The following is a 25,850-nucleotide window of genomic DNA, read 5'->3' on the forward strand; positions in this document are numbered from 1 at the left end:
GTGGCGGTAGCCACGAGTGAAATATGATAATTTTCATAGCACAAGATGAAAATAAATCCTGTATTGATAGAAAAAAACTTGAATTTTCTATTTATTATATACATTTTTCTCCTTTTTTTTGACATCACAGTTTGCACGACTTTCCCTTTAATTTTGTATATTGGCTTAATTTAGCAGAAAGTAGTCCGACAAGACACAAAAAACGGAAAAAATGTTTCACTGCAGTGAAAATACGGAAAAAATATGCTTCATTCAGCACCGCCTGTGAAAATACGGAAAATATGTTTCACTGCAGTAAAAAAGAAAGGAAAAAATATGCTTCACTGCAGTGGAAATACGAAAATGAAAATAAGCATTTTATTTTATCAATATTTCTCAATATTTCATAAGTATATAATAAACGGAAATATCTAACTCTTTATAAAAATGTCTTCTTACGCAGTATATATGGTTCCCGCCAGATATTTTAGGCTGCGACTTAGAATTAAATCATTTTTTTATCAGAATTTTTTGTATATATATCGCATATACGTGTATCATTCTATAAAGACCACTTTAAGAAATACATGTATTAATAGCATAATATTTATTATAAATAAAAAGTTCGTGCGACCTTTCAAAAGAAAGTTAAATTTTGTTCAAAGTAAAAAAGAAATAATTCTAAACACTACAAATAAGCATAAGAGCCGAGTCATTAATAATGATTGTGAAAGAAATAGATAAAAAGATAATTTAACCGATATAAAAACATGATGCGGAAAAAGCTGCGACACAACAATATTGAAATTAAAAATAAATTTCATGCCAGGTAGTGTAACAGATCTCTGATAATTAATGAGAAATGCGTAACACGGAGGAACACTAATGATCACTAATTATCACTGTATGAGATAATCACTATTGTGATCTAAGGATTAAAGTGATCACTTGCCTTTAATGTAAAATCTTTTGTCGATAACTAAACAAGCACATTCAAAGCTCGATTAGTATCATTTTAAAACTAATGTTACCCATATGTGATGTTATAGAAATATTAATTCCATTACGGTACTTTGTTTTATAATTTGATTTTAATGAGTATAATATTGCCAATTAACCAGGAGCGAATAAAGAATTAATATCTTGTTTAGATTTTTTTCATTTTCACTTAAAACGAAGTCTAGCTGAAAATGTGATTTTAATTTCAAATGTTGTGATCTTTCTTAACAATGCAGCGTACACGTGTGATGTTTTTGAGATTGTTTAACTTTCAAAATTTTATTTCATTTTTTATTTGGCTGTATGAGTATATCTACATGTATATAAAATAAATGATTGTTTTTCCATTAAAGATACAAGTATTCGGTAGAAAAATTTTAAACCGTATATGAAATGTGACATAAAAAAACATTTTGTAGAGCAAATTTCGTTAGGTGTATACCATACAATTGCCTATTTCCCTTTTAAGATACAAGTCGTTTGTTTCGGGTTAAATATATAAGTATAATCATTTTTTCAAGATAAGATAATATTTTGTAGATAAATTTCTGCGTGTCTATTAAATTCATTTGCTTATTTTCGTTGAAGATAAGATAATATTTTGTTGGGAAAAGCATCAGCACGTGCAATATGTTAGATCTTATACATGTACATGTATATATTATTGACGTAATTGCCAAGGTTTCCCACTTACCCTCTCCTATTTTCTTTAAAATCTATGAATAAAATATTATTAATTTCAAATTTGAAAATAGATTTTTCCCAGTCGTAGGAAATTTTTAATTAACCTTCAAATAATTTTGATGATGATATACATAAATGTTAAAAAAACATATTTAGATTTTTAACATAACTGTCACAGATATAATTTTTTATTTATTGCCTATAAAAAGATGAAATAGGCAATATGTTCATTTATTTTAGATATAAAATTCGGAACTTATTATTAAAAAATCAACTTTAAATTTTGGCATTTTTTTGCATTTTACGAAAATTTGTTGTAGGATTTGATAACAAAAATAAAAAACAATAGAATAGAATCGTTTTTACTTTCAAAGAAAGTGATCAAAACTAATGTTGTCCTGAAAGTCAAATTTAGAATTTGATCAATAAAATTTCAATTTTAGCGAAGAGTTAAGCCTTACGTCCTCACCTTCTGCATACAATGATTTGTTATAACTATCTCTTGTATATTTTCTTTGCAATTTTCCTATTCCAGATTTATACGTGTATATTTAAAGCTGCATGCATTGGCCAAAATATTTTAAGAAAATCAATCTTAAGAAAGATGTACTAAGATTTTAAGAAAAGTGACAAAATTCAGGATTGAAGTAATTTACATGTTATGTGCGAATAATGACTAGTTTAGCACTATTAATCACTATATTTCTACCGCGTGACTAACGCAATTAGGGCTATTTTTGAATATTTTGACCAGATTATTTACGTGGATTGTGTAAATTGCTTTCTTGTGTTATTGTGTTAACTTCACAATATTTTACTTTATTCATATATTTTCAAAAAGTTTATGAAAATTAGCATCTGTCAGGTGGCATGCTGCTTTAAGAATGCTTTCCGTAATGAAATGAATAATTGGTCGATACAAACTACATGTATAGGTATGTGATAGAAAAACATCTATGAATTTACACATTAACTTTCTTTTTTCAAATCCTCTTTTTCATTTAATGTTTTAAGGTAGTGAATCTACGATTATGCTATTTGTGACATTGTGACATTTATTTTAGCTTGGTAGACTTTTTTCTGCATTAATGAGAGTTTTCGTTGCTTTTAAACTATTCTGTAATTGTGTGACAGTAAAACAATTGAATTAGTATTTTGTACGAGGGGCAAATTACTACATTGTTTACATTTTGCTACATTAACGACACATTGCTGCCCATTCACGTTACTTTCCTCCGCTATTAAACGTCTAACATGCTCTAAATCCATAATTAAAACATTCTTACATTATTAACGCATGTTTGATATTTCTAAAAAAATAGATTTCTGGGGCAAAGTGTGCCTTTAAGCTTAGCTTGACATACATACATTATAATTCCAAACTCGGTGAAATAGTGAAAGACACGGATCGCAATATTGTTCCTGAAATTTATTCCATTGATGGACTTTTCAAGTATGCAATGTTCTTTTTGAGGATTTTGACAGGTTATATTATTAGTTATAAAGATTGTTGACAGGTTATATGGCCCGATATAAACGGTATATGGCCGTGTATATAAAATTTTATAATACTGCACGTTTGTAACGTCATTTTTCATTGGCTAATCGTAACGTTTATATAGTTTTATATACACGGCTCCTACCGATTCATGAAGAAATCTAACTTTTTGTCTCTAAAAATGATGCTTGCTGTATTATAAATTCGTTATAAAGATCGTTGACAGGTTATATGGTCGTAAAAAACGGCTGTTTGCAATATAACCCTCGCCTAACGGCTCTGGTTATATTTACAAAAAGCCGTTTATATAGGGCCATATAACCTGTCAACGATTTTTTAACTAATAATATAAACGTCACGATTATCCAATGAAAAATGACGTTACAAACGTGCAGTATTATAAGATACATAATACTGCACGTTTGAAACGCCGCTTTTGATTGGATAATCATGACGTTCATATAAACTATCAACACTGCTTTTGTAAATTTATGAAAATATTTCATTTCTTTCTTAAATAAAGAAGGTTTGCTTCATAATAAATATTCTTGACAAGTTATATGGCCGTATATAAACGGTTGTTTAGAATATAATCTTCACCTAGCGGCTCGGGTTATATATTTCCAAACAACCATTAATCTAGGGCCATATTACCTGTCAAAAGTTTAATTACTAATATTTTATACACAGTTGAAGGCTTATATTAAGTTATTCATATAATTTATTATAATCAAAATATACATGCATATCTTGTTTTCTATAAAATGTAATATTGTGAAAATAGAAATAGTCATGGACAAAAAACAACAACAGAAAATCATTAAGTGTTTGTAAATCTATTTTTAGAATTCAGAACAATGATGTCATATGATTATTCTATTAATAAACATTCAAACAATACAAAAATGCCATGTCACAAATAATACATATTTTGAGGTAACATTCAAATATATTTAAGGTAGCGGCAAAGCTCTATTTAGCTTCAACATTACTGATTTCGGATGACGATGATAATAATACTAAAAAGCTTAAATATAATATGTTTCCATTAAAGTGTCACTGACATATTTCTCGGCTGTACAAAAAAAATGATTTGAAAAATAGAATAAAAAATTGTATGAGAAAATTTTAAACTTTAAAGTATTCCATTGCAGTGAAACATTTAAGCATTGTATATTTATTTTCTTCACAGAAACATTTAAATCAATGTTACTTATGTAAAGATATTTGTAATTCTTTTTATTTTTCTTTATTTTTTTAAAGCTTTGCCGTTACTTTAAACATGGGGGTAAGTCAGTACTTTTAAAGTCATGGTTTATACGAAATATCACATCATATCCAGCGGGGTATTTCACTTTCATGTTTAGAAAATATATAAATCGTATATATAGTCTTGAAATCGTATTACATTTTTCAATTTAGCGCAAGTTTACATGGAACCATTCATTCTGGTACTTAAAATTAAAAAGAAGAAATTGAAAAACAATTAATTATTATATTAAGTGATTTTCTTTGTTTAGTTATTATTCAAATATGTAAATATGCTATAATTATGTCATCCTGTGCTTATAAGCCTTATCTTATTGAAATAATTTGTCTGTCTATTTATAAGAGATATTCCGTTTGAATAATGAAACTATTTCGTTAACAAATCCACATTAAAAGCACTGATGTTGTACATATATAATTTAATAACTTTAATTTCAACACAGCATTTTAGAAAAAAAAAGCATTTTTTCTACAGATTATGCATGGCGGACATGTATTACATACAGAGTTACCATACATTCCTAATTATTTGTAATTTATATTTCACATAACATTTAATATTGCAGTGCACACTTTAACATTGATAACAATATGTACATTCATCTTTACAAAGATTTTTTAACAACAATCCACAAATATCAATGAATCAGAACTTATATTATAGTTTTCCGTGGGTACCAACAGAATTACCTGACATATTCTTTTTATTACAATTTAAGGAAAAAAATTCATCTAAAATTACGCAGAAATGTATAGGCTTAGTCCGTCTGGAATTAAACGTATTTAAAAATGATATTTATTCTATCTTTTTTTGGTTTTTAATTAACATTAAAATTATAAAATGGAAATGATAATGACAATTGTTTAGGCAATATCAAATTGATCAAGAAACAAAAATATTATTTCTGCATTTGTCCTTTTTAAAATCTTCGGCAACAGAAGTTTTTCTTTATCTTAATCTGTATAGATTAAAGTACAGTTTAAGTATATAAATACTTTTTATATAGTTTATCTCGAGGATTGTTCTTACAAGCTGTTGTCAACAGTGGGGAACTTTTGTCCTATACGATGGTCAATACTCACTTCCTGATTTTAGCGTGTAAACAATGAATCACTTTGCTCCGATATTTATCGTCTGCTTTTTTCGTATGCTTTCTTTTCGCACGCCTGGCGCTTACTGGAACGTTTTTGAAGATATGTTTGCATCTAACCAAGAATGGCATTTTTCAATGGCCCAATAACTATATTTTTCTCACGTGTATTTTTGTTGCTCTGTCGTAGCTTTTGTTGTTGTTGTGGCTTCTCAAATCGCAGTTTTCTTGTTGTCATCTTTTTTCACGTGAGCGTTCCAGAAAGTTTTTAAGTCACCCGGATGCACGCCGTTACCAACCCGTGGCTCTAAAGAACTTAGTTACAAACAACTCAGGTAATTAAGATTCAATACAACTAAGGGAAATATCACATAAACCACAATTACTTTAGGTCGAATGGCACTGGCAATTCAATGAATGACGCAAAAAATAGTCCGTCAAAGAAAGTAGTCCTTGATTTGACGTCCCCAACACAACACAATAGCACTTAAACTCTCACTTTATTTTAAATACTTCTACACAAGTGCACAATAATTATACACATATTATGTACATAATATTAAATAACTCATGGAATCTTAAATCACAACGTATAATAATGTATATAAGTTCAGGTCGGTCAACAACCAACCTAAATGGGACATTATGCTCTTAATATTCTGAGCAAAAAACCTTCCATACCGGCAAGAGATCGGAGCTACTGGCATAGCCATATTTTTTCAGACGCCTAGGTTAGATACCTTTTTTTTCTGAAACTTTTCTATAAACATTTCGAGTGTTTATTCAAGCACCTTAATCTTATTTAAGATTTCTTCATCACTTTTAGCACTTTGACTCGGTCGAGCGGCCAAGTCGTTTCTCAGACAATATCTAATGTTTTGAGATAACCCCCTCACAATCTATAAATAGCCTAGCGTCAGGCTTGTAGGTGCTGTTGCGCAAGCGAATGAGAATGGGCAGCCAATGAATGCTGCGGGTGCTGGCTATGTGCTTGTGGTAATTGGGGAACATCTTTTATATCAGTTTCTTCTCTGAGTCTATTTTTTGCTCTTTCATTTAATTTCTTTCTTTTCATTCGCCTGTTTTGAAACCAGACTTTTACTTGACGCTCAGTGAGCTGTAATTTACATGATATTTCCCATCGTTTTTGTCTCGTAATACAAGAGCTGTTCAAAAATTCGTTCTCCAGAACCATAGTTTGGTAACGTGTGTACGGCTTTCTTTTCTTTCTGCCTTTTGTTTCTGAAAATAGAAACGGAAACCACTATATAGTCTACGAATGTACAAATATAGCAACAGATTTGGGTCAAGGTCTTTTGAAGGTCGCGTTCCTTTGACCTTGACTAAAGCAACTTGAAGGAGGAAGGTGATGGTTAAATGCCCAATAAAGGTGGAAGAAAACGGTTAAGGTTGGGTGTGTTTTGCTGTCCAGTACGCAAAAACAAAACAAAACAAACAAACAAACAAAACACAACAAAAAGTTCACAAATCTTTTGAAATAAGCAAGTGATATTTATATATTGATCTGTATACGTAGTTTGAAACATAATCGAAAATATCTCACAATATCAAAGCCGAATCATGTTTCTATAATGAATAAAGTATCTAGAAGCCTATGATTTATCTTATGATTGTAGGTTTGCCCTACACACAATGGTTTGGACTGTCTCGTGTCTGAGAGAGTCGTAAAAATGCAGGCAATATATTATTGCTCTCCGGACACCATCTTAATGTGTTCTGTGAACAAAGTGAGACCAGTTCGTCCATAGTTAAGTCTAGGTAATCGATTTCAATTTGTCTCAGAGAGTCTCATAGTAGAAGAACGCGATTGTAGGAATAATTTGTAAATTTACCCCCCCCCCCACCGACCGTTATGAAGACTAAACATGGCTGTTCGTGGTGATTTATGCAAGAATAAAAAAATGGATGACTGTGATGCATTAATATTTTGATGAATTCTGATCGTGTGCTTCTATTGTTGTTGTTTTTTGAAAGGTGCATGCTACTGCGATAAAAACATGCGCATTTCTTGGCAGTGAATTCATTCGATGCTGTTCATCATTTGAAAAAATCTAAAAAACAAGACTCTTTTTTTCTACTCATCTATTTCTCTAAAATTTTGTTAACATTTCTTTATTTATTATTTGAACGAACGGAAGTCCCATCATAAGAATTTTAATAATTGCAACGTATATTAACTGATTGCAACAAACGCCAAACTAAAAGTATATAAATATCACCGTGTCTGTTTGTTATGTGTACGTATAGATCTACTTATCATATTTGTCAATGATCATTATTATGAAATTGTCATCAATTAGTTACATTTGATATCAAAGAAAACCAAAAAAATCTGCATTGTAGCAGACGAAAAACGTCTAGCCGCCGTCAGAATTTTCTTTGATTTATCCATCAATGTCTAATTTAAAATAGTCCGGGTCAAACGCTCGGGACGTTATAAAAATACTTACGTCATAAAGTCAATATTACGTTAATCGATAAATGATTTAGATGTACGGCTGAGGTATTGTCATTTTTATGACGTATAGGTGAAACAACGTAAAAAGACGTATAAACGTTTTCGGGAGCATACAGACTGTCACTTAACATATTGTTGTTGTGTAACATTGTCAAATTTGAAGGTGTATTAATCACCGTTTATGTCAAATTTTGTGTTTTCCCACATTTATCACAAGTGTATTGAATATATACATTTTTTTTGATACATTAATATTTCCCTTCGTGTTAGAATAATTTTCCATAATTCGGGTACATGTATATGCAATCCACAATTCAGCATAAGACTCAATCTTTTAACATAACAAAAGCATATTTTTTCTGTCCGTATTTTTTGTATGTACTTTTGATATTTGAGTTTCAAGAACAAATGAAAGTTTTGAGAACTAAATCTTATAATCTAAATTCTGAAGACTTGGAAAATATATAATTGTTTATGCATGTACATGTAAATATAATAATAATGAATTTTGTTGATATTCAATAGTCTCCTTAGCCTTGAAAAGATTTTTTTAACTTTTATTTTCATAAAAAAAGACTTTTTTTAACTTTTATTTTCATAAAAAAAACTTTTTTTAACTTTTATTTTCATAAAAAAAGACTTACATGTATATAACTTGATTCCAAACTCATTATTTTTTCCCTAAGTCAAATTTTAGCTAAATAATGCGATTTTGTTGATTTTACTAGAAATGGTATAGTTTTTATCAGTACTATTTGTGACTTGTAAACAGTGCGTAAAGTAAAGTTCATAAAGATGACAAGTAATTGTTTAGCTCGATGGTGTTCCTAACGAGGAAAGAAATGAAGTCGTAAATAAGAAAACAAGAACGTTGAAAAATCATTTTTGTCATAAGGTTAACTTTGATGTTGTTTAAAGGCGGGAAAGTTGTTTTTGGTGAAACTGTCGCCCGAGGACGAAAAATACAATCTCGGTATATAATTTATGAACTGTTTGTAGGAAATTTTGTATAAACTTATTAAATGACATTTATAATAAAAAAAGGTCAAATGAATTTGCGAATGAAATACGGTTGAACCTGGTCGCGTGTACTAATTCCGGTGATATATTTCGATTTTTATTGGTAAATTAGTTGTTATTTATATAAAACATCACAGCTTAATGCAATAATTGAAATTAATTAAAAGTAGTTACCAAAAATAAAATTAAAAAAAAAACAACAACAAACAAACAACGACAATTCAAGTTAAATTGTTAAAGGCGCGATTTTATCCCCTCTTGAAAATGTTCGTCAAGGAATTCGAATATTTATTACTTTCTTTCACAGAAAAAGAGGAAATATAACAAAAACAAATCTTTATGTTCACATAAAAAAGAGACAATATAGAAAATGAATTTATTTCTGCAAGCAGTATTAAATGTTTAATCCTCAGTCCGGCAGCCTATCAAATTGTGCAAACAGTCCACGATAATGATAGACAGACAGATAAAACCCCATAAAAAGTGATATTATTAGATAAATATCAATAAATCCTACAATATTCAAACACCATATAATCTGAGGAGGTCGATATGAATACCGTAATAACGGTACCGCCGTGACGGCTTTTATCCTAGTCTGTATTCAGAAATAAATAATTGAAGTACGGTAATTTCTCATATTTTTATGACCGCTATGGCAGTCTCTATTCAATTTCAAGGCAAGTCTTTTGCATATTGGTCAAATTGTGTGTGGGGAAATATGAATGTATGCGGACGAGGTCATTTCTGATTCTTTGTAAGACGCTGGGAAAAAGTGCAGCAGACGATCGAAAAACGGCGTTTCAAAAAAATACATTTTTGTCAGATTTACAATTATAACAAACGTTAAATAACCTAGCTAAAGGACAATATGATGTTTTCTTGTTTATTTATGTTGAGTACGTCAAATACATTCATTAGGATCGTTAACATCGATCGACGTGACAGATTGATTTGAATTGCAAAGCGATTGTCAATCGTTAAAATAGCAAAAAATGTACCATGAAGTTTGTCGAATATGATTAATGAACACAAAGGCATAATTTATATGAACTCGTTCAATTCACTTCCGCGCTTTACACCAAGGTTTTCAATTAATAAAATTAAGTTTGTTCATCTGCGTTTGAAAAACAATAGACATACATTACACGGATCGAATGACAAAACGCGTGTAAATTAGCGGTAGCAAGTTTCGCGAACAGGTGCACGCGGTGTTTCGGAGAAAAATGATATGTTGTGCCTTTTTGATCCCTAACATAATATTTACGAGGCTACCGTTTAAATTTGTCTGGAATGTCCATTTCGCAGTTGAGAACCTCCTTTGATATATATGAAATATAAGATATGACGAGATCATTTTTGTAAGAACGCGTACTTACAGGGTTCCAAGATGGCGCGATGCTGTACAGTTAATGAGATACGCACATTTCGTGCGTTTTCAATAGCTCGCTCCCGTTGAGCGTTGAGATGGGATATATGTATATATACATAGAGACGAGCTATACTTAACAATGTGGGTGGTTTATAGGATACAATATTTCACATTACAACTTGAGGTTTTTTTGGATGGAAACAGTATAAACAAGAGCTATATACATCCTATTAAAAAGATTACAATAGGGTAAACGAGATTTTCAAGTGTCTAGTCGAACACGGTCTGTAGTATAGGGGAAAAGAAATCTTGCTGCGTAATTTTTAAATGAACTTTTAGTGAAAAAAATCTTTATGAGCACGGTATGTATGAACACCCAAAACCAACCCCACACCAACCACTCAACCCAACATACGAACGAACACACGCAACTTTAAAAGCAAATCCTGTTTTAAATCTTTATACTTTGTAGCCTTGTACGACATTATCAGTTATTTTCAAAATTGCATTATATGCAGTAATTTCAAATTTTGGTATACAATATATGAAAATCAGTGAAGAAATGTTTATTTGTTTGGTTATTCTTTTCTCGTGAATCTGAATGCTAGTTCATTTCAAATTCTGTATATTCATCGGTAGCAATTAGGTGCACAAAATACGCATGCGCATGACGTAACATTGCTATTGAATCCACTTAACATTGTTCTTTATCAAAGTAAATAAATGCATAAATGCTATTTTGTAAGACATCGTTGGGTGTTATAACAGGAAATGTTCCTTTGATAAAGCCAATGCCTGTTTTTCATGCGAATTTCGTGAAATATATGATAATTTACGCTTCTTATCTATATAGTCACTTTCGCGCAATTAATAATCAAGTCTGTTACAATAAACACAAAACACATAGCGACCTCTAGGCGTAAAAGTAGCATTAACTAACAGTTAACACGACGTACTCCGAGATTCAGCTAACGTATTAAAACCTGTATTAATGTCTCCATAGCTTTAACTCTTAACAAGACATTGGTATTAAAACGTATTTTATAATGCCGAGTTATTGCAGGCGAATTGCTAATATATGTCAATTCATATAAAATAAACAATAAATTCTGACGGTCAATAGAAAAGCATATAAAATCAAAGTTATGTCTGTTTTACTGTAATTATTGGATGTTTACGATTTGTTTAGTCTGGGGGATATTGAAATAAAAAAATATGTGCGAAAAAAAAAGTAGAAGAAATCTTTGACGATATCTTAAGGAGCAATAATTGTTGGATTATTATTGCGTTATATTTATTTAGTTTATTAACAATTGATTTGATCAATAACATATCCGTTGAAGATTAAGTCGTAATCCTAAGAAATGTCGCTGGACGAAAACAGTTATCGGTAAAAACCGGAAGTGTTAAAGTGAGTATGCGCGGAAGTGAGTAAAGATAAGTTATGACGTCGAAATAAAGCTTGATGGAAGAAAGGAAGAAAGGAAATTTCCCCAAAACTTTACCAAACAGTTTCAAACATATATATATTTGTGAATCAACCAAGCAGCCTGGGAAAATGTCCAAATCAGACGTCATTCTCACCTCACTTTTGCGAATACTTGATTAAGAGAGATTTGAACAAATATTTGCGTAGCGGTCTATAAGCAAAGTTTACGACAATTCTGGTAATAAATTTGTCAGTCGATCATAAATCGGAATGAAACAATAAAACTCTGCCTCTCAAGATTTTCCGCTAAACGTTTTATAACGTATAACAATTTACACGGTGGACACTAGCCAATCTTGTAACATTTGCTGTTAACATTTTCACCCGCATTTATCTTTTCGACACGTAGTGTTAGTGAAGTCGTTATTCATGTAACAGTTTTTTATCTTGATCTATTTATTTATTTCTCATTTCACAATTATTCCAAAAGGTCGACGTGATTAATATATCAATAAAGTTATTTGATGTTAATAAAACACATACTGTATCGCATTTAAGTGAAATATTGCATTTTAAACCGATCTATTTTTCTTCATCTTAATTTCTCTATTGTTATGGAAAAACTCCCCCATTCAATACAAACTAATTAATAGAATTTATAATGTAAATTAACGCGTTGAATTTCGACATGGAGATTACACCAACATCTGTTAAAATTGTTTTTAATAAATCACTACAAAACGCTGAATATAAACAACAATAACCCCTTTACAAAACGGAATGATAAATATTTATCCAGGGATATGTAATAACCCTGTATCTACACGCGATTTATAAACCCACATAGCACATTAAAGCATTTTTTTACAAACTATGCGCAAAAAATCATATTGCTGGATTGAAGATTTCCAATTAATGAACGGGCCATGTTACGTTAGACCAGTAAGTTGAGATGCCGAGTATCAAAAGTTCAAAAATAAACTGATAGAATAACAATGATTAAGTATATTTCACTCCCTGTGGGAGTCTCTTGTATAATGGAAATTATTTTAACTCTGCAGAAAATCGACAAAGGCCAAACACAGTAATGTTCGGTTTCTGTAAAGTATATTTCTCCTTCATTTCACGGACTTAATATACTTAACACACGAGTTGAAAATATGCTAAATAGTTAAACGGAATGTCTGTTTTTATAAAATAAATCGAATTGTTCCGAAGTTCGTTTATTGATACTCTTAAAGAGATGATGCTGAAACAAGTTACTATATTCATATCCCCTCCCGTCAATATATAGAAAAATATTCTGATTCTGTTCATATTTCCTTCCTCAATTTGTACAAGTAGGAGAAAATATTCCATTAAACCCATCAATTGTTGTTTATACTTAAACATATGCATGTTAGACCGAACCATCATTGTTTTAAGTGTTAATTTAATATCATTACTGTACACTATAGTCTTTGGAGTTGTATAATCTCATACAACTTTTATTAATTACAATAACCACTTATACTAACAGATAAAAATCTCTTGAAGACTCTGAGAATATTAAAGCCAAGGAAATGCGTAATTGCAGACAATATCTGCTTAGAACTCATACTGCAGCGATAAAGTAAGTGTTTTATGTAATTTATTTGATTTACGGATACTAATTAATTACGCTAAGTACGCGAATCGTAACTGCTCAGAAACCATTATTTTTTTTGTTAATCTATGCAAAATATCAAAAACAATGGTAAAAACTAATACGTGAATTACATCTGATAAACAAATATTTCTTTTCTTCTTTGTATTAACTATGTATATATTGAAATAAGTTAATATTTAAGACTAACATATGAAGAATATTATAGTTGCAAAGTAACCCAAGATATTTCAATTGAAATTTTGTGAAATGTGATTGAAATGAAAGATAAGTTTGTATATTGCCATTGAAATGAATTATAGTTTTGTATATTGCCATCTATATTAATGATAATATTGTATATTGCCATTCCAATCACGGATAATTTTATCTGTTTGCATTGAAATGAAAGATAATTTTGTCTGTTGCCATTGAAATGCATGATAATTTTGTATACTGGCATTGAAATGAAAGATAATTTTGTCTGTTGACATTAAAATGAGTGATAATTTTGTACATGTATATTGCAATGGCTGAAATAAAAGTTGACATATTTAGCGCCATTGAAATGAAAGATAATTTAAAGTATTTGCTATTGAAAAAAAAAGATAATGTATTAGTGGTAAACTGTGATTGAAGAGTATCCTTATGTATTCATATATAACCTGTGGTCAAAAAAACAATATTGATAAGTCAAATAACGTGGTATATAACTAATAATTAGTCTATATTGTTCGATCTTTATGACAAATTGGTGACAAATTGCGGCATATTTATCATTTTTCCATGTATATCAACACATGATATGCGTGCTGTTTCGGAAAACAATCGGGTTTTATTAATATCGAGGACTTTAACATTAACATAACGTATAAATCATCGCCCGACGTTAATTAGATACGGCCGCATGGAAAACAACGCAAACCCTGGTTTCATCTGACGTGAATATGTATAAATAAGAATTAAATATCCCATTGTCATTTTGAAGAAGGAAAGGCGTTTGCTCGATAGGATGAATTATTTGAAAACCAAGTTGATTAATGGAATTCAAATGCTCTTGTTATTTCGGTTTATGTAAAGTAGACGTTTTCTTTAATATCTTTTTATTCATCATTTATTCCAAAGATATTACAGACCATTGTCTTAATGTTTTATATACAATTATAAGGAGCCTCGTCTTCGCAATTCTTTCATTTCCGGAAAGCAATATGAAGTAGTTGATAATCGGCAAGTGCAATTTGGGTCATAACCGACGACATTTGTATGGAAAGTTTAAAACCCGTCCGTTTACGTACTGAATGTAATTTTTTAAAAAGATCCCTGACCGCTCATTTATTTACGTTAAGTATGCCATTCATTATCACCTTCTAAGATGGAGTCTCTTATATACATCAAAGGAGCCGCTAATATATATACATGAATCAATTAGGTGGCTAGGTGTGAAGCTGTGAGTATGAACAGCTAGCCTTGACAAGCTTGACAGATTGGGGATGAAGAATTACTTTCATGAACCCGTTTCATACCTGCTTAATTTTCAGTTGTTTAACACATCTTTTCTTAAGTTCACTGCCACATTATTGTAAATAATATATTTTCATAAAAAAAACGCTCCGTAAAAGGTTAAGGCAGTATCGCTTTCAACGTTTTGAAATAATAGAAATTTCTAACTTTCATATCATATCTATCAATCCTCTGTTAAGATATGATATCATTCCAAAGAAAAATAGAAGAGCGTGAGAAGGGCTATGAAATTAATGACCCTTTCGTAATTAGTACAGTTTAATTTAAAAGCATTTAGTCACTTTAATGTTAATTTGTAAACATACTTTAAAACACAAAAGAATTAATTGCGGAGAAGAAAACTCACCGCGAATATTACCAACGAAACCGCGAAATGTTATTGAATTCGTATGAAATAATACATTAATGTTTAAAAAACAACACCATTATACATTCCGTATGAATATTAATTAATGTCATTTATCAAATATTTAAAATCATGCGCACGAGAATAACTAACCGCCAAAGGTTTGTTCTTTTCTTTCCGGACTAGAACCAAAGGTGCAAGCTAGCTCATGTTTTGGGTAAAAAATATCAAATCATACATAATCCTTTGTTAAGTTTTGTTACAGTTTATAAATAAATAATTTTGCTTTAAAGTGCGTGTATTATTCAAAAGGTGTTAAGTTGTCGTAGTCCTGTACACTATTGAATTCCCGGTCCCATAAATCAGTCATCGGATACTGTTTCGCGGGTTTACCCGTATCACGTGTCACCGAAAAATACAGTTGCACTCCTAAATTGTTAACAAAACTGAATTATTCTTTTTAAATGATACTTCATTATTGCACAATGCGTGAGTTGTACTAAACACAGGTTCTCCTGTGGATTATTAATTACCACTTATATTCAACGTATCGTTAATTAAACGTTAATTGATATTAAAAACAAGACGTTATAAAGGGTGCCTAATTAATTTCATGTGTATTACATAAGATAACGATCCCGAGAACGCTAAGACTGTGGAATTGTTTCCCCCCATTTCATGTCTATCATATTTTACTCACTTCACAATATTAGTGCATTCCAGCCTAGTTTCTTAGCAAGAGAATACCAAAGAATAAGAAAGATCATACATCGAATATGTAACAATATCAATGTTTCTCCATCGTCATGGTAATTTTCACTAAAAAGAAACTGTAGCCCTAACAGCATCAACTATTAACAAACAAATGGAAAAGAAACGCAATTTTTCAATTAATATAGTTTTAAAGGTCTATAAAAATTGGGTGTCAACTGAAATAAGTACAATGCTATTAGATTTTAGTCATAGCATATACAAAATTTATTTTACTTCACTTGTGTAGAACGCTATAAACATTTAGACGCACTCTCGAATTAGTTCCTGAAACAACCAGTACTTATTTCTTTATTTCTAATCTTTAATTTGTCCGAACAGAGAATTTGAAGTATATTGTACTTGAAAATATACTTAATATGAGAAAAGATTATTGTATCAAACGCCAGGCTACTGGTCAACTCTTCCACTTATCTCTCAGAACAAAATACAAATAACCGAAAAAACAGTTTCCATCAGATGTATAATGATTTCTCGCTAATAAAACAAACTCGCCGCTATAGATGTCGGAAATGGATAAATTATTAGACAGTTCTGTTAGAAAAACCAATCAAAGTTCGCCCATTAGCATGCACACTTGATTGCATGTTTATTATCCTTAGAACATCGGTTCCAAACGCTGCCACGTGTTCCGCTTCATTATACGGTCATTTGGATACGTGTTCGATTAAAAACGCTTGCCTAAAAACTGACCAGATGGTATAAAACAAACGCAGCTTCAACTTCTTGGTCTAAATGTGAAATTAGTTCTCATATGTATGCCATTTCTTGCAAATTAAACTGTGAAAGACTTATTATAAAATGATAATTTCGTATATTTAGAACACATTTTGGAATTTGTTATTATATATCTTTTAAATATTTAATTCCGTGCGAGCATTGAAGTTTTATTTGCGAGATAGTGTTAATGAACTATTTACTCAATGTGTCCACTTTGAAATCTACTCTTCGACTCTGTCCCTTTGGTCAATGCACTGACTGTCCGGTATAATGTCATCAGGTCAAATGTCAAACTTGACTCCCAGTTTTTATAAACTTCCTTGACATATTCACGTAAGAAAAATTGAATGTTTTGAAGTTTTATAACTGCAGGGTACGGTATAAATGTCTTTAAAATCTTAAATTAGTACCCCCTATCTGTTTGCAATTAATTTCAAATTGATATATCAATTAGTTATAAATTATATTGTACAGAAACGTTACAAATAACTGTAAAAATTAAGAGCATAAAATGTTTTTTGGTTGATGATATGCTCCCGTTAAAAACCTCTTCCTACCATACCGTTCTAGTGTTACTTTTTAAGTTATCAATCCATTTTTTAGCATTAATATCTTCCTTTTTTTTATTTCTCGAAATAAAAGGGAAAATCTCTAGATTTTATACAATGACCAGAAAGATTTAAATTTGAATCAAATTATTTTCAATTGTGGTTTTATAGAAAGTCCCCTTTTATCTTCCTTTAAGTAAAGAAGTTCCGTGGTGCCATCTATTTCCCCCTCATTTATTCTTCCGCCAAAAGCAAGGGATCAAAGAAAATAAACTGGAGTTAAATTTAAGTAAACTGAAATATGACTATTTAAAGTAAATGAATATTCACTATTATTTACATCAATATATTCCCGTTTTGTACACACAAATACATTAACTTAAAAAGTACACAAATATAAAAAAGTACATTTAGAACAAAATTTACCTCCTTCCGATGAATCTGACGGCGGTTGCCGACATTCTAATTCTCTGCCGGGGAAGGGTGGGATTCCGGCGGTCATGTCGGGATAAAATCCACTGTTTGTGTAGCCGGCTGTATGTCCTTGGTACATGTCACCATATATAGAGGGATAATTGCGCATTGGCATAGCGTTCAAAGGGGACATATGGTTCACCATTTGTCTACAATTCAAATAGTCCGAACTGCTTCCAAAGGCTGAATTATAAGCGGCAGCTTTGCTGTTCATTGAAAAACTAGCCCCTAAGGGCAGATTACCGTACGATGCCATTGAACACGAGTTATGTGCCACAATGCCGCTGTCACCGGTGTAACTTCCCCACGAGTTGTTCCCTGACAACCGCGAAGACGAAGACTCTTGTGTTGGGCTCGAACTCAGTAGACCTGGGACGGAGGTACTTATTGGATTAGGATACAAAGACAGTCCGGAGTGGGCAGCTAGAATGTTGTTAGCAGGGCTTTCCATAATTTACCATAACCACTGAAAATAGAAAGAGAAAATATACAAATATACAAAATATACAAATATACAATGTTTGTTGATGCTAATATTAAATAAACAAAAATATATAATTATACCTTACACACCCTGTAATATGACTTCTACTTGATATTTATAAATTAACCTCTAAGTATAGTATTCTCTCAAACAAAGTCTATGATATAATGTTCCAAATGATAATGACGTTTTTGTGTAAAATCGGAACATGTATATTCATGACTAAATATTGAGATGTAATTAAATCACATCATTTTTGTCCTTAAATGATTTTATTAATATAATATGGAAATAGCATAATAGAAATATTAAGTTTAGCTAATAATTTCCATAAATATGACGTGCATGCATACGATTTATAAATCATTCTGCACGTCATTACGTGTAAAGTCATCAGAAATCTCGACGTGAATATTCCAAGATTAGCACGCACGTGCACGGGGTTTTATTCCAACTTTATTATATACATTACCCCGAGTCCACGTTGCGTATGGCAATATGGGGAATCTAAGAGTATGTTCACAATTTCTATCGATTTTATCTAAATTTACATATTTTTTAATCAAAATATTTGATAAATTAATCATTTATTTACTATAATATACAATTAATTTATATATTTACAAAACATAAATTTGGTACAATTTCGTTACGCCTTACACACCCTTAGATCAAGAGCTTAAAGCTGAATCTATTGTTGTTATTGCCGACGTCGTTGTTGTTTTTGTTAATATAATATAAATTATAACAATACAAATGCAGGTGCAAACTACGGATTTCAAAATACAATAAGTAAAAACTTCCTAACCATCTCTTCAAAGTATACATTTCAACCAAAACATTATATTTTAAATATTTCCAAAATACCCTGAATTCATCACCGCTCCTTCGTTATGTTTGTTGTAACATCTCGTATATCCAGATTTGTTTCTAATCGTATATGCTCGATTTAAAACACATCAATATTAAGCTAGGAAAAACGTAACATTCGACTAAGCGTGCACCGTTCAAGTGCAAATATCACACCTAGTTATTCTTACGGTGTAAAAAGCCATTTTCCGAATATTTGAATATACCGAAATCGTTTTTAAATGCATGTAGCTTGTGCTATGGGAAATTTGGATTTGTTTATATCAAATTGAACTTAAATTACGTCAATCTAGAAAGTATTATCAGCTAAGGTTTCACGCGAACGGAACATAAATAACGACAACTGCACCAAATAGGTGAAAAGTTTTGGGTTTTATACATATCATATTCAAGTTAATGACATAGCAACTTCACGCGCTTTTTCGACATCCGAGGAAGTTTAAAGTAAAGGAAGATTTTCGGGCAGCTAGCATTTCCTAAACGACAAGAATTTGATAATGTGTAAGAAACCCATACTTATTGCTCAAAGCTGCGTGAATTATACATACCGGAAGTAGAAAAGTATTGTAAGTTATCAATACTAAGCTTTCTATCTTTGAAACAAAAGTTATCCCAGAATACTAAAAGTGAATGTGAAGCGACTTAACGTCTTTAAATAATCACTACAAACTACTATATATATTTAATATGAACGGAGTGGATAGTGACTGACGTTGCAGACGACACGCAGTCATCATACATGTATGTACAAATGAATATTGAAATCAAGTAAGCAATTAGAATATCCAACATTCAGTTGACGTAATCTTTTCGTCTAAACCAACAACCCAGAAAAAAAACAAAAACACAAAGATGTAAATTATTAGAAAAGGAACGAAAAGTATGCGTTTGTTTGAAATCTTGGCCTCCCACATTTCTGGTAATTTACGGTCCTAGTAAAGGTATAAATCTCTTGCATTGCAATCTTGTAGTCTAAACTGGAGCGTAGGGTGAACATAAATTTTGAATTCCGCGGCACGGGAAATATACCGCTCTCTTTCAGCAGCATATGTTTTGAGGGAGCGTTTGCAAATGGCGTCATTTAAAAGAAATCTAGAGCACACAAAAATTACTTCCATTACATTCACTGAAGGGTTTCGCATGCCTCAGGTCTCCAGCACGCAAGCGTTTGTTTTAAGTACTTTTTGCATAAAATGTTGTCTTTTTCATAATGGAACGCAATCACTAATTTTACGTTAATATTGCATTAGAATAAAGAGTGTAAAATTCAACATGCAACTATTTCCCATTGAGACTTGGAACTGATGATTTTATTTCATTCAAACGAATAATAGAGAGTTTGCAGTTCATTATCCGAGACTGCGCATTAGTTGAAAACTATAGCACTTAATATCTGTTCAGAGAGGTTTAAAGCGAAAAGTATCGGTGTTAGTTTAATTTCATTTCTAAAACACAAAAAGTAACTACCGCAATGAACGTCAAGTGCATAACAGACAAGCTGCGTTTTCAATAAACGCTAGTGATATGTAATTCCTTAATTGAAAGTCGTAAAACTATAAAACAGCAAATTGATGAAACGCTTTTAATATATAATGTATAGTTAAAAGTTATAAATGAAATAGTGTTAGAACGGTGCTCCAGTGGAATTACACAGAATTACGGTTACAAGAAATTGTATATTTATAAGCACTTACATGTAAAAGAATATCCAATTTTATCTTAAAAGATGAATTGCAAAATAATATATGATAAAAAAAACAACTAGCGCTCATACACTGATACTTTCACATTGACTACTTTTGTTTTTTATGATGTATATAAAAGTTTTTTATTATCAAATCGTGTACCAGTCAACGTTAGTGAACGCCACACATATGATCATTTTATATTCAAGTTACGACACATGTAATTTTTGTACTTATAAACTCCCAGCTTCATTTTGTTAACTCATAGATATATATGTGTGTGTGCTCATTTTATTACCAAATACAAATCTAGTTACTCAATGACTGTGATCAAAGGCGGTCTCGTTCTTTGATTTGATTTTATTGACCAATCAAAACACGTATCATCTGTCAAAGAAGGTTACATAAAACTAAAAGCTATGAAACCCAAATAAAATGACTATGAAAATTCTTTTTCGCCACCTATCCTATGAGAGGAAACATTTATTTTTGTCATAAAATAGCAAATAAAAATCACGATAGTTTTGCAATGATTTCCCCATCATGAGAATGTATGTTTGTATATATATTAAATCATATTTTGGAAAAGCATAAAATACGGTGATATGCGGATAAAAAAAGAATGCATATAAAATTAAGCGCTGTTGCTTTCAAAGTGAAACAAACTGGCGTTATTGTGTAAAAACACATAAATCTTAATTGTGAAATTAATATTATTAGCCCTATTAATTTAAAGAGCAATACGTGTTTATGGTGCGTTTGTGCTTGTTTTTGGTGTAATTTAGAAAATAAAAACAAGGTCAATTTTTCATAAAACGTCCCCTTCATCAATAAATGACCCTTCTTTTTGCATTTATTAAAAGCAAAAAGGGGGTGTTTTGTTATTCAAATTATATTCACTGATTTAAGCTTCGGTTTCAATTTAAGAGAATTGGGACAAGCATGCCTTTCAGGGTTTATTTAATGTTTAGCACCGTGTGCCTCTATTAAAAGCAATGGTACTGCAAATAATGACTACATAATGTTACAAAAAAGTGTGTTTGAAGAAATGCGTTTTCATAAATTTTGATATAAAGGACAAAACGTACAATGATTTTTTACAATATGATTTTCACATTAGCAATTAATTTGAGAATTGTTATGTAAGTAATTTATTTAACATGGTTTCTACAGACTTTTAGTTGAAACTTATATTTAAAACTTGGAAAACTCTTCGTCCGTTGTCATCTTACAAAAGAATATTATAACAATACTATGACATTATATTTAAGAAAAAATGTATGAGAATAAAATATAGATAAAATTATATTCTTTATATATATACTCTTACTGGCTTAAAATATTGTGTTTTGATTTATGAATTATGAAGAAAGTTTTAACTACTGACACTTATGAACATGTTGACCATTAAGAAATGTTTGTTTAAAAATGTGGATGCTTATAATTGTATAATGCATAATACGTAATATTAACAAAAATAATAATGAAATAATAATAAAATAATATCTATAAAGATATAAAACATGATGTGGAAAGATCTTAAAATGTTGTTAATATTTACATATTGATAGCAAAGACGCTGTTTTCTTTGTTTTGTATAAATTCAGAAATAAGTAGAAAATGTGTAACAATAAATGCAGGGGTTCGCTTTGAAAAAAGATTCTTATTCACAGTGAATTATTAATTCGCTCAATTTTGGTATAACTATTTGCAATATATTAAGCGTTATTATGATAAGGAACAATGCCTAGTTAAAAAAATTATAAAACAATTTCAAAAAATAAAGCAATGAATAAATAAGTAATGACAATTATCAAACAGATTTAAAATCAAATTAAACAATGAAAAAATAATGCGTTTATAAAAACCCTCTTTTAAATTTGTTTCTGAAATGGGTCTGCAACACTATCCATCACCCATCTTATAAAATAACACTTAAATTCTAACACCGGCATTAAACAATAAATAAAAAATCATTTAATGTCCACCATTGTTAATAAAATAAACAAATTTCCTACCAAGGAAAACGGCCCGAACAGAACTAAAACCACCATTCATATGTAATAAAACAAACATTTCGAAGGCAAATTTCATAGTATTCCGATTCATAAAACAGGGCGATTAAGCGAATTTAAACCGATTTAATAGTCGCATAAGGTCATAATACCGCACGCCGGCTTTGGTCTTTCAAAACATCCAGGAACGCTAAAATACTCATTAAATTCCCTTTACTTTCTTCATAATCAGTTGTACATCGTATCTTTAGAAAGTTAATTTCCAACAAGGTGCTAAAATGAGCTGATATTATATTTTATTGTTCCATGAATGCTTTTCATATGCTATAAATGTAACGGATAAGTCTCATTCAGTTTAGACAGCGATATTTAATATTTTTAGAGAAAAAAGGGTAACTTACATTTGTAACCATAGGTGCTCGCCATTAATGTTTATATGTCCGAATGTTGAAGTTTTTTCCTCGTTTATTGTAAACACTATATCTACAAAATCCTTTAAAGTTTGAATGAATTGCTGAATGTCGTATACATTTAGTTCACACAACGACAGTAGTTATTCGAATATGACCCTGTATCTCATAAAACCTGTGAATACCTAGGGGGCGCAACCATATTTTCACTAGAGAAACCACGTGACGCGACTATCCAATCGCGTAGAAGTATAGCGAAAGTCGTCTGCAAACTTTTGTTTTATCGAAGCGATATCTGTTAAGATTTTAATCAGCTAAGGTTTGAAGATTTTTTGTAAAATTTACCTAAAAAGAATTTTGTAAAGAAAATAAAAAAGAAAAAAAGACTTACATGTAAAATTAAAATAAAAATGCTGAGTTTAACAGCAGTAGTCTGATGTTTACATTTTTAACGCAGTGTATTGGATCTCTCGACAGCGGGACTATTTTCATGCATATTCATGAGCCGATAAGAATGTCCAATCGCTGAGCGCCGTAGCGCGAAATCCAATACACTGTAAATGTAACTTTGGTGGAAACTAAAGAAAATACAGCCCATGCGAGTCCAGAGTTGGGACTTGAAATTATATTACAAAAACAGACATTTTATGAATGATACGTTTCTAACTTCAAGAGCAATTTTATGACGTGTTTGGGTGATTTCATTCGGAATAACATGATATATGGTTATGATTTAGATGATTTAATAAAAAAATAAGGATCAGCACAGTTTAAACCAATTTGTTGGTGGTCTTTTTCTGATTTTTATTTACATGTGATATAGTAATCATAAATATCTATTTAAACATGTGTCACTGATATGATTAGCTTCACTTCCTATCATTTATTTTTTATCATTTCATGTATGAATTACTAAAGTAATTAGAAAATATAAATCTCTAATATTGGTGCTTGTCAGGGTGAAATTATGGCACCTCCATTATTATTGCAATAAGTGAAATACATATACACGCGTGAGGCTCACAATCCGAAATTGAATTAAAAACAACAATTACAGCAAATCCCAACCCAAATGCACTCAATGATTTATGTATTATTTACGTTTACTGCTTTTTTTTTGGTCCTTCCTAGATTTATTCCTTTTTAGGTTTTTAACTATTTGGACAAAAATGGAATATTTGTTTGATGGAGGACTTCGTATGCAGTGCCTGTTTACTGATAAAATGTGAATATATACCTATAAAATGTGCTTATTTAACCTATAATTGTGCATATATACCTATAAAATGTGCATATATAACCTATAAAATGTGCATAATTATATACCTATAAAATGACAAATGCTATATATAGACTCTGCTATGGTAATCGACTTCATGCGACAGATATGCATTTTAAGTTAATCAAAGTTCCTAAATGACATTAAACATGTTGTTGTTGTTTTTTTATTAAATGATTTACATGGATATTGCACCAAAGTAAAACAGCATGGGAAATATATATTAGTGCTTAACTAGACATCAGACAATTTCTTTTGCAAAATAAGGCGAAATTGGGTGTTCTATGGCCACTGTTTGTTGAAATACTAATTTATTTATTTATATATTTATTTTTATTTCAGTAAGGTAAGATACTAATCTGTTTTGATTTGTTTCGTTCTATTACCAAGTTGTACTTCATTTTCTTATATGCATAAATCAATAGGAGCATTTTTATGTAAGGAATACCATTCTACGTATTTTTAACATTGATAATTAGATATATTGAAAAAAGAACTCATACTACGGGATAAACGAAACATTGGAGCAAACGTCATTTGGGATCTATATTACCAACTTTAATAAAGATATATACAGACGCAGGGTTATATAATATAACATAATTGAATGATCATCTGTAAATGCAGTACAGACACGGTTAGAAAATGGTGAACGATTTGAAATCTTCTAATCGCACTGGCATTTTTTGACTATGCGTCTATAATTTAACATTACCTGAAGAAAAAGTGCTATTACCGAAATTGTAAGAAAATTAGCCATTGCCAGACCAATTAATCATCGAATATTGACAAGCCAAAACATCGAACTGAAAGGACGGGGGAGCAAATTTATGCCCCCTAGGCACGCAGGACGAGGGTTAAAGCGGCCGTCTTTACTTGTCGGTAGGTCCATCTTCATGATCTACATCTTAATAAGAGATGTAATTGCTTAAATATTTTTGCAATAGCAATTAAAGATGTTTCGAAGACAGTTAATTGTCCTCGAACCCAATTGAAGATTTGAGGGTTGGAGATGTTCCATGGTTGATTGACTCTTACATTATCTAGGCATAAATGGACGTGTTTGAAAGTGATCTATGTTCGATTTTAGGGCCAGATAATGGCTAAACAATGGTTCGAGAGAGATAAGATCTTAACAATGATAAGATTGCTTGTTGACTTGTTTTAATTTTATTGCTTTTTTATAACTCTAGCACAAAACACGAAAAGATATCGATTTTGCCGGCAGGCAAACTTGTCAATAACCGAAACAGGTACAAAAATTAAGTTGTTCAATTTTTTTA

At 30.7% G+C, this 25,850-nt stretch overlaps 1 protein-coding gene across 6 annotated transcripts in view; it reads right to left on the minus strand.

The window, feature by feature from the left end:
- Positions 1–3,980: 3,980 nt before the first annotated feature.
- Positions 3,981–25,850, minus strand: part of LOC132756916 (homeobox protein php-3-like) — a 73,836-nt gene continuing 51,966 nt past the window's right edge. For 3 of the 6 annotated variants that reach the window (XM_060748074.1, XM_060748071.1, XM_060748081.1), the window contains 2 exons: positions 17,777–18,290; positions 3,981–6,762 (listed from right to left, as the gene is read on the minus strand). In XM_060748074.1, coding sequence (XP_060604057.1) covers positions 6,437–6,762; positions 17,777–18,275 — 825 coding nt within the window. In that variant the 5' untranslated portion in view covers positions 18,276–18,290 and the 3' untranslated portion in view covers positions 3,981–6,436. Of the gene's footprint in view, positions 6,763–17,776; positions 18,291–19,175; positions 19,335–23,279; positions 23,454–23,679; positions 23,700–25,850 lie in introns of those variants that run through there. The other 3 variants (XM_060748095.1, XM_060748064.1, XM_060748088.1) reach the window with 3 other exon arrangements.

Source organism: Ruditapes philippinarum, unplaced genomic scaffold (assembly GCF_026571515.1).
Source record: "Ruditapes philippinarum isolate M1 unplaced genomic scaffold, ASM2657151v2 ctg433_1_1_1_1, whole genome shotgun sequence".
NCBI classification, from domain to species: domain Eukaryota; kingdom Metazoa; phylum Mollusca; class Bivalvia; order Venerida; family Veneridae; genus Ruditapes; species Ruditapes philippinarum.